This window comes from Sinocyclocheilus anshuiensis, unplaced genomic scaffold (genome assembly GCF_001515605.1).
Source record: "Sinocyclocheilus anshuiensis isolate Anshui unplaced genomic scaffold, SAMN03320099.WGS_v1.1 scaffold557, whole genome shotgun sequence".
Classification (NCBI taxonomy): domain Eukaryota; kingdom Metazoa; phylum Chordata; class Actinopteri; order Cypriniformes; family Cyprinidae; genus Sinocyclocheilus; species Sinocyclocheilus anshuiensis.
This window is the reverse complement of record NW_015540883.1, coordinates 536,827-547,737: the sequence shown is the minus strand read 5'-3', so window position 1 is coordinate 547,737 and position 10,911 is coordinate 536,827. Positions and strand designations below refer to the sequence as shown.

General features: G+C 40.2%; 1 protein-coding gene across 2 annotated transcripts in view; it reads right to left on the bottom strand.

The window, feature by feature from the left end:
• Positions 1–10,911, bottom strand: part of il1rapl2 (interleukin 1 receptor accessory protein-like 2) — a 296,539-nt gene that overhangs the window by 74,609 nt on the left and 211,019 nt on the right. For both annotated transcript variants that reach the window (XM_016486283.1, XM_016486284.1), the window contains 2 exons: positions 4,068–4,254; positions 3,475–3,628 (listed from right to left, as the gene is read on the bottom strand). In XM_016486283.1, the coding sequence (XP_016341769.1) occupies positions 3,475–3,628; positions 4,068–4,254 (341 nt within the window). The remainder of the gene's footprint in view (positions 1–3,474; positions 3,629–4,067; positions 4,255–10,911) is intronic.

Below are 10,911 nucleotides of genomic sequence, written 5' to 3'. Positions count from 1 at the left end.
CAGGTGTGTTTGGTTAGGGTTGGAGCTGAACTCTGCAGGACTGCGGCTCTCTAGGACCGAACTTGCCTACCCCTGCATTAGGATTTAGTGGTTTTAACAAGTCACCAATAGAAGGCGACGAATTACCGGTGGAGACACACGGGGACGGTTACAGTTTCCATTAAAAACAGTACAATTCCCACTAAAAGTGGTAAAACAATTACAAATTCTCTGAGACAAAAAGTCAAAAACCCAATAGCTTTGGTTGGTTGATTTGTGTTGTCTCAACAGGAATAAAGTCATACCCTTCCCTGCAGACAGTAGAAAGTGTGAAGTAAAAATAATCACTGTTGTTTCCTCAACACACCACCAGTGTACTTTGAAGAAACCAAGCTACAAGCTTACCTATAGATGTCTTTGCACATTAAACACATTAAGCACAACGTTTGTAACACTGAGAGTCTCTCGCCTGCGGTGGATGTTGGTCACGCTGTCACTTCATGACTGTTGCTCTATTTAAAGATTTGCTCAGCTGTTGCTCGAATGATACAGCATGATAATGGCACTATTTCACGCTCATCCTCTCACCGCAGGCTGTGTCTGAGCATATCTCACCCCAATCCATGTTTAATCAGGATAATTCAGCTCATCTTGCTTGAGTTTACTGATGTCTATCTACACATCACTCTCTGAGAGATCTCGCAATGAACATATTCAAACTCCAACCTCACAACAGCTTCTCTCTTTGCTCATCGTGACGCTTCGTCAAGCTTCTTAGCATCAAACTAAAATATTAAAAGTATTTAATGTTTGTTTTGTATGCTGTCAATGAAATATTCAATGCAGTGCTACAATACATTAAAATGTAGTCTATTTTATATTTATATATTTGTTATGTTTATTTATATATGGTATTTATCCAAATTATATTTATATAACATTTTAAAAGGTTTAATTTATTAAGATTACAACATATTTAGTATATAAATACACTGTTGTTCATTGCTAGGTCATTTTCGTGCATAATACACACAACTTGAAATGACAAAAAATATAGACTACAGAAATAAACATTACCCAACATTACTAAATGCTGTAAAATTATTATTTCATGTCAACTATCACATTAACTAATGTTCGCAAATGAAACCTTCCCGTAATGTGTTACAGTTTAATTAATGTAGTGATTTTAATAAACTCTCTTAAAACTTGAGCCAAACTGGAAAACTGTAGTAATAACCTAGAAAACACCAGAGCAAAACAAAGTCTGATCAATATCAGTCACGTGTCTTTAGCACCAGTATATGGAATCTATTATTATTATTATTATTATTATCATTATTATCATTTTCAGAGCTTGAGAGCTTTGGTATCTGTGATCTGCAGTAAAGATTCTCCTTTCACAGAATTCTCCTTTTGCAAAACCTTTCAAGATTTCAATGCAAATCTGCTGGGTTAACTGAATTACGTTGTTATCTCTTGATATATTTTTGAGTTTTAGAGCCCCTTCAGCATCTGAGAGAGACAAATCATCTGCCTTCGGCGCTTGGGCAAAACAATAACGGTGCATGACAATCTCTGCCCACACGTGATGACGATGATGATGATGAGGAGGAGGATGTGTGCGGGGGATCAGAACGCTTCCAACGTGTCAGACGACACTGAGATAAATGTATGTGTTATGCTGCTGTCGTGCCCTGTAAGAAGACAAGCGGGAAGGAGGCTCTCGTAGCGGCCCATCATTCATCTATGATGAAAGCTCTTAGCAAATGTCTCAGCTCCCATTATCATGTGACATGGAAAGAGTCCTGACCGTTGACAATGGTGTCGTGAACAACAGACACGACGGCGTCCCAGCTGAGGCAGCACTGTGAACAGATCGTAGAGGATTTACACAAACTAACTGTTCACAGACACTCTTATTACAAACTTTTTCCTTCTGGTTGACTGGGGAAAAGTTGCACAATAACTAACAGTTTGAAGATATTGTTCTATAGTCACATCCAGTGGGATTATGCAGTATATCTTGGGAAACCTTCTGTAAGACAGCAAATGTAAGTGAACTGTTCTCAGATCAGCACTTTAGAAGTTTGTGATAAAACTGGGAAAACCTGCTTCACGTGTGTTATCATGTCTGTGCTATAATCAATCATAAATGCATCATAAACTCATTGTTGGATGGTAATTGCACAGTGAAATGTTGAAGGCACTGGTACCGGGTAACATGCATGTACAGTATGCTCATTTTCATAGGCTTTTCATGGTCATGCACAATGGTAATACTGCGTGATCACGAACCAATTAGGGCGGCATATGTTAGTGCTGTTGTTTCTAACAAAACGACGCTTCCGATTCATGTAAAGTAATGAGAGAGCGCATGAGATGAGTTGAGTGTTGTGTAGCCTAAGGGAATGCTAGAAAAGACGTGGCGAGGTCACATTATCCATACACAGGTTTTGAAAGCAGATTTTCACTACTGTGTGTTGTGTGAAGCTGTGCAGTCTGTTGTTTGCTGTACACAGAGCTGGATTCATCCTGGATGTGTGTACAGAAGAGGCTTGAGCAAGAGCTCGCTTTCAAACAAACCCACTCCTCAGTCTGGAGGCACAAGGCTAACAGTCAAAAATATTTCTGGCAACCCTTCAGAACCTGCTGACCAAGGTCATCTAGAACTGCTGCTGATACACTACTGATCTGTTTTTAGACATTCATATGGAACAGAGAGCAGTGGTAGATCATTTGATGTCACATTACAGACAAAACTAGTATTTTAATGTCAATTCTAATAATCATTTTAATAATCAAGATTACGGTATCCAGGGAAATCACATCAGGGACTATGATTTCGCCAAAAATGTACAGCCTTAGTCTGAACAAAATGTGAAGCGACCAACTACAGCAGCACTTCTCAACTCTGGCCCTCGAGACTTCAGCTTCAGCACCATGTCAAACTCACCCGAACGTGCTGATGAAGGTGCTCAGGATCACTAGATAGTTACTGGCAGGTGAGATTGATCAGGGTTGAAGCTGAACTCTGAAGGAAAGTGGATCTCAGGGCCAGAGTTGAGAAACACTGAACTACAGTTTATTTGGCAACATCGGATGTGTAAAAATGAACTTTAAAAAACCCGTAGCAGTCTGAATGTTGTCTTAAAAGCACTGAAAAAATAGCAGAAATGTATACAGACTTTTTGCTACTAACCACCTATCAAAAATGGGATTCATGCATAGTATCAGCTGAAACTAGAGTCAATGCAGCACAACGGCTTAAGACCATCTGCAATGGCCACGTCAAGGCAAACGTTCCAAATCCATTGATGATCATAACGCAACTCAAGCACATGCAGCATAGTAGAAAAAGAGCAGGGCATCTGCTTAGTGTCGGCGACTACATGACACATCCAGAGTAGACACCGCCATTGATCCTAACAGGTTCTGCTTGCTTTCGATGCGCTGCACTCACAGCGTTAGAGCTGAATGAGCTTGAACACGTACCTGTGACTTTGAGCTCTGTGGTCCGTCTCACAACTCTGCTGCCATATTTGAGTTCACAGGTGTAGTTTCCTCCGTCGTCCTCCTGCACCTCCGGGATCCAGAGACTGGTGGTGTTGATGATGATGGAGCTCCTCCGCTCTTTCCTCTGACACTCCTGAGGAAACACAGCACTCTTCATCATCCTACTCTCGCACTCACTCATTTCAAACCCATTATCCTAAAGCTGATTTTTTTTTTTTTTTAAGATAAAACTATGTCTGTTGGTGCTAGAACAGCCTTCCTGTCAAAATCGGATGGTTTAAGGCTGGGGTGTCCAAACCTGCAGTATTTAGCTCAAAACCTAATGAAACACACCTGATCCAGCTAATCAAGGCCTTCAGACTGACTAGAAACTTCCAGGTAAGTGTGTTGGATCTGGCTGGAACTGAACTCTTCAGGAGCAGCACTGGACCTCGCTGCTTTAAGGTTTGGGGCTTCGACAGCGTTGTTAACGTCCTTCCCGCTCCCCAGTTTCAGGGAATGTTTAGGTTAGGTTTAGGGCTAGGAGTAGAGACAGAAACCAAAAACACGCTGTGCGAGATATAACTCTGTACCTTGTACCAGGTCATGATAGGCTGCTTGTAGGGCGCGAGATAGTCGTCGATGTCAGGGCAGCTGATCATTTTGCTCTTGGTGATCTCGGCGCTCTCCTGGTAACGTATTCGGCTGCTGAAGCAGAGTCCCTGCTCGCTCTCCTCCACCGTCAGAGACATGGACACCTTCATACAGTACGTGGAGTTTCTGTCAAGACACACGTATATGACATCACTGCATGATAAAAATACTGTACTCGGAATTCCTCCTCTGAGCATTTGTTACAAACAAAGCTGTCAAAACGACTGGTTTCTACTTCCTCCACACTGTGACATCACACTGTGATAGAAATTTGCAGCAGTACATCAGCGCCTACTTTCCCTCATGACTTGTGTGAGGAGGTGAGAAGGACAGAGATGCAGTGACATTAGCCAATCAGAACAGTGACCGTTTACTGAAATTCACCACCAAAACAGTATTTTAGACAGAATGAGGATGGAAAATTGACACGTTGCAAATATATGACAAAGTTTTGAGCAAAACAACGACAAAAACTCACTAGCTCAAGGAACATATTAAAATAAAAAAAGAAACTCTTTAGCATTTACTCAAAAACTCTTCTGCTATTTTATTTAATATTTCTGTAAAAAGTTTCCACACATATTCCACATTCATCATCAATGCCGAGCTATTTAGCTGATTTTGGTAGAGCATCTCTTTGAAGATGTCTCTCTCAAAAGTCTCTGTGGGCTGTTGTAGGTTTGCAAACACTCAATGACATGAATGTGAACATGAAATGAACCTGGATTCTCCCTATTCATTTAGCTCTGATTCTAGAAATCTCTAGCTTTTTCCACACTTTTTTAAGTCTGCCTGCATTGATTTTCTTTCATTCTGTGTAACGTCAGAAGCACAAGGCCTGGCCACAGCGGTAAAACAGAGCAATTACTGGCACATTCGATATAAACAGTTTAGTAATTATTAACATCCCCACTGCTCCATCCTTGTCTTCTTCTTTTATCCCACAACGACACCCGGCTGCATTAATTGAGAGTTGTGTTGTGTGATTCTGTTATGAAAGAATCTGATAACTCCTGTCATAATGTTCAAAGGGAATCAGTTAATGATGAAAAATACAGTGGATCTGAAAAAATGAGAATACATCTGCATACAAATAGAAAGAGTTTTTTCCTGAGAACGCTGTGCTGAGATGAAACAAACGGTATCCCACACACAGGAGACGTCTCATTAAACATGCATATATGCATATTATTCAGATATGTAAAACCATCTTCCCAAGATGACAGCTTTTCCACATGAGTGAGGGCTATTCAAAACAATTCAAAAGTCTCACATTTAATTATTTAAGTAACGTGAAAATAAAAGTTCCAGAAATCAACACAAATTGAATTGTTTCTGGGCCAGTGCATCCATCAGTGCGGGCGTAGATATTACTATTATTACTAGTAATAGTGAAACACACGTGTGCTGACCGATCAATAAAGTTGAGTGATTGAATCTTGTGTGATGTGGATCAATGCAGTTATTTGAGGCCTGAGGCTGTGGTGAGGCCAGGCAACGCGTCTCCTCCTGTCCCTGATGACATTGAGAGTGGACAAAGGACCCTCAAACCTGCTGACCTACACCTGATTGCATTGGCTTTAGAGCATTCTTCAGTGTTCACGAGGAGAGATTTGAGCTGTTATCAGCCTGAAGAGAGGAGAGTACAGCTGACACGATCCAGCAGCGACTGAAGAAGTGCCATCTGCCCTCCCTTCAGCTACTAGTTAGGACATTAGGCTAGTGTTTGAGCGCTAATGAGGCTTCAGTCGTCCAGTTGTGCTTGAGTGTGTGAGAGCTGCCACTCTGCATATTCATCTGAAGAATCACAAATATTACAAACCAAAGACTGAAGCTGATCAGATACAATTCACAACATCTCACATGAGGGTTTTTTTTTTGGGCGGGGTGGGGTCTGTCAATGTAATAAAGTTAAATATAATAAAGGCAACAAATTAAGAAATATGTATTTCTGTATTCATCCCTTTACACAAATTCTTTGTCTTTCACTACAGGCAAAACGACCTGCTTGTGTAGTAGAGCTCTCTATGTGTCTGCAGCTACTGATTGTGTTTATTAGCACTGATTGCATTATTGTGCCCTGTGGTGTTCATTAACTGCTGCAGTGTAATGGCTTAAACTGTATTGAATGGGACTGTATTGATTGTTGACTGAGAAGGGCAGTCTGCAGTTCTGGCTGTAGTGTTCCTCTGCATTACTCCTCTATTACTGCTACACTCACCACACCAACAAAACAGATGGACAAGCTAGTACATGCTAGTCTGGGGCAAATTTCATTTGAATACTGACTGTCTTCATTTTCCCACCACGAGATTGGATTTATTCCTGTCAAAAACAGTAGACTGCAAAAAGCTTGCAGTCCAAGTTGTCTGTACACTGATTTGCAGTGGAAAACAAAAAATAAAATAAACAAAGAAGAATATGAAGGAGAGATGGCTGCTCGCAGAAGCCATGTGTGCTGATGTTCTTTTGCAGATCTATGACTCCACCCCTGAACTTTCCCTTGCCCTGTATCGTGCTCTCTCATTGGCAGTAGGCCGTCGCTGATGTCCTTTCCAGTCAAACACATTTCACACTACAAGACTGCAGCATGCCAAATATCTCGTCTTATTATCGTGTCTTTGATAACACACACACTACGCGATTGTTACTAGCACCGATTTGCCTTTGATTTTGGGCATTTGTCAGTGATTTCCACAAAACTGTCGGCGAGAGAAAACCAGGGGTAAAATCGTGCAGTGTGAACCCAGCATTAGAAAGGAAGTTTCCAGAAGGGCTCCTGCAGGCTGATGTCATAGATCGTGGGGGTCCAGACCGGCTCCTGGAGGACCGGTGTCCTGCAGAGCTCAGATCCAACACACCTGCCTGGAAGCCAGTGATCCTAAAGACCTCGATCAGCTGCTGCAGGTGTGTTTCATTAGGACTGGAGCTGAACTCTGCAGGACAGGACAGGATTCGACAGCCTGTCAGAGAATAACCTTTAAAAACGCCAATAATAACTTCTGCTTCTCTAGTTCCTTATGAAACACAGCTCCAAACCTATATCTATGTTCTGGTGCTGAACTCAGGAGTCCTGTACAGACAACACTGATGAACCTGTATTTTTAATGGCACACAGTGTTTTTATGCCATCCATGTTAGGGGTGATTGAATGATTTCAGTCTTGAGGATCTCGGTCCACTACCTGAACATGATCTCACACACAAGCCTGTCGACGGACACTCGGATGAACTTCACATACTTGCACATGGGCTCACATCTGCGTACACTCAGACAAGTGAAGTATACTTTGGATTTACGAGGTTGTGAGTTTGAATCTGGCTTGAATTATTATTATTATTTAAAAACAAATATAATTATATATTAGAGTAAGCAGCAAAGCCATCATCTGGATGAGTAGCTACATCTGTATATCTGTATTTCTGCAATGACGAAATGATCTGCATCCAGACAGAATGGAAACGGGCAGAGCTTAAACTGTGAGTGAGACACAGAAGCATGTCACCGTATATGTCTTGCTCAGAAGGTTTGAAACATTAACAGAGACATTTTATGAATGGAACATTTGTATGGTATACATACATTGTATGGTATACATCAGAGCATTTCCGCTCTATGGACATGTGCTCCACTCAGTCGCTAACTGCCCAAGCAAGCGCTCCGTTAATATTCCGCGTTAATGCTCGCCGGTAAACCAATTCCCGCTCAGACATAAAATTTCTCTAGTAGGTCTGATTGTTTTCGGTTTGTACTGAAATTCTTGGATAATTGTCTAAAATTAAGCATGCTGATAAATAGTAGTTATCATGTTTCAGAGTGAAATTCTTACAGTTTCTACTTTTTAATTAATTGTATTAATTGTAATGTATTAATTAAAATGTATTAAATATATGAATCTAAAAACGTGTTGTTTTTAAGCTCCTTAGCAAACCTACCTAAAATGCAAAAACTAAAAAAAAGTGTATTTGATTTTCGTTAACTTTATTTCCGTGAAAATAGCTGCCGTTGTTGTGCAATAGAACATTCAAAACAGGTTAATTAAAACAAACGCACACACACAAGATGAAATGTGCGTAGATCTTGAGAAAATACACCTCGATTATAAGGCCTGTGGAAAGCACACACAAGATAAAATGCACTTAAAGAATGCTTGGATTATTTACTGACATTAATGAAAGAAACACACTTTCTATACTGGAAGTATAACTGGAACTGTGGTCTATTAAAACGTCTCTTGATGTTTACAGGATTTTAGAATTTACTTTTAGAAACATCAGCTTGGACAAAGTGTCAGGCTTCAGGCTCATTCGGTGTGCATGGGAAAGTAATCCGGCAGCAGAAAACACTAGCCCAGTGCTGGAAGAACCACTGGGGATGCTGAAGATATCTGAACTCCATAACTTACTGCTCTACTATTGCTGCCTATTTCACAAATTCTCGATCTCGAACAAGCAAATCACCAAAGGGCATTCTGGGTTGAGCGAGCGGAGCTGAATTTTCAGAAAGGCGCTCTGCGCTCTTAAGGTAATATTACCACTCCGCTCCGCTCACATGCTCTGGTATACATGTATTGGACTTTAGTATGTAATGGGAGTAGCATTTCAGTAACTGAAATAAGCACAAATGTCAAGGCATGTCAATATCTCCAAGGCCCAAAAACTAATTGTGGGGAAATTCAGAAATGTGATTAATATATATTAGATATAGAGTAGCAAACTGTGTGGTATAATATATATGTGCACACGTATCTCCCACACATATTTGTATTTAGGGACTGTCTGTCATTTTGAGGGATGATTCTTCTGCCATCAAGACTTGCTCTGTAAGCAATTAATTTGTTGTAAATTTGTCTTTTTTTAAGTTAGTAATTTTTATTTTTTAAGTTTTAAGTAATTTTCATTTAAATGAACTTAGCATTTGTTCTATTAAACTTCAAGTCAAGTCACCTTTATTTATATAGTGCTTTATATAATACAGATTGCAAATTTAGCTGGGTTTACAGTGTAGTCCCATTCTCATCCAAATGGGGGCAGTGCATCAAGAAAACATTCAGCTGTTTTGTCACACACTATCATCCAGGTATTTCCCTGGCCAGTGCTTTATGATCTTTTATCTCCTGGAGGGGGAGATATCATGAAGGGAAGGGTCTCCTGCGTGAATACATTGTCTCCTGCCGCTCCATTTCAGTTTAGTTCATACACCGCCTGGTGTGTTACCATCTCGCTGCCAGGCACACATCCTCCTAAGAGCTGTATCTACATATTGTCCATTCCTGAGACCAAGGCCATCTAGAGTATTATTAGATTATCAACTTCTCCTGTAGTGGCAGGGTTAGGTTTTTTTTTTTGGTGGTTTACGTCCCTGCATTGACTTCAGCCATTGAACAGGTCAGAGAAGCTCATGCGTTTTTTCTAAACTGGACTTACACAGGGCATATAATCTCATTCAGAAAGGTCAGGGCATCCCCTGGATGATTGCTTTCATAACAAGCTCTGGTCACTATGAATGCTTCATCGTGCCATTTGGTCTTGCCATTGCCCCTTCCTGAAAAATACATATCCCACTCTACCCCTTGTTGTGGAGGTTGGCACTTCTGGGTCCAGAGTTGAGGCCATTTTGTCCCAGCGTTATGGTTGTCCTGATAAATATATTCCCTGTGCTTTTCTTTTTAGGAAACTGAGCCCATTCAAATAGAAATACAGTGTGAGGAACTGTGAGCTGTTGATCATGAAGGTAGCATTTGAGGAATGGAAACACTGGATTGAGGGATCTCTGTGTGTCGATCACAGAAACCTTGAATACACCCATGGGGCAAAACGACTCAACCCAGGCTGGCTTATTCTTCTCTCTGTTCAGTTATTCTGTCACCTATTGCCCAGGGTCTAAGAATGTGAACGCTAATGCCTTATGCAGAGTTCACACACAGAATCAAGTAAGAGCGACACCATGTCCAATCCTAGAATCTTCTCTGGTAATCACCGTCAGTGTTGGGGAAAGTTACTTTTTTAAAAATAATGCATTACAATATTGCGTTACTCCCTAAAAAAGTAACTAATTACGTTAGTTACTTTTTTATGGAAAGTAATGTGTTGTTACTTTTGCGTTACTTTCGCGTTACTTTTTAAATATGAGCAGGGCTTGATTGTTTTTAATATAAGAAGTTCTATTTATAGCAAATGTAAAAGCCCTTTCACACCAAAAAGTGTAATGAATAAACCTCAGGCTGATGGAAAAGTAAATTCACGTCTGTACAGTAGAACACCGGAGAAGAAGGTTCAACACTCTTCAGCAATAAAAAAAAAACGAAGCACAATTGTTAGTTTATCTAAAGTAATTTTTGCTTATTAGTATGGTTGAACTGGATCATCAAAGGTCAGCAGCAAAGACATTAGTTAATAAAATGGGATTAGATACATTTGTGTTATTTAACATATTTAATTATTGCAGGTTTGCGTCATATTCTGAGTTTCCATTTCACCGTTTTAATTAATTTTGATGAATACTAAATCTGTTTTTTTTAGTGGGATGAATTAATGCACATTCACATTTAGTCTAGAACTACAGTAACATCATGTTCACACAGCGCACACAACGCCTCTGTACTCCCGATTTCTCCCAATATGGGGACGGGAGACTTGTCAGTCAATAAATGGGAAAACAAAGTAACTGGCATTACTTTTTTGAAAAAGTAACTCAGATATTTTCTTGTAAATTAAAAAGTAATGCGTTACTTTACTAGTTACTTGAAAAAAGTAATCTGATTACGTAACTCGCATTACTTGT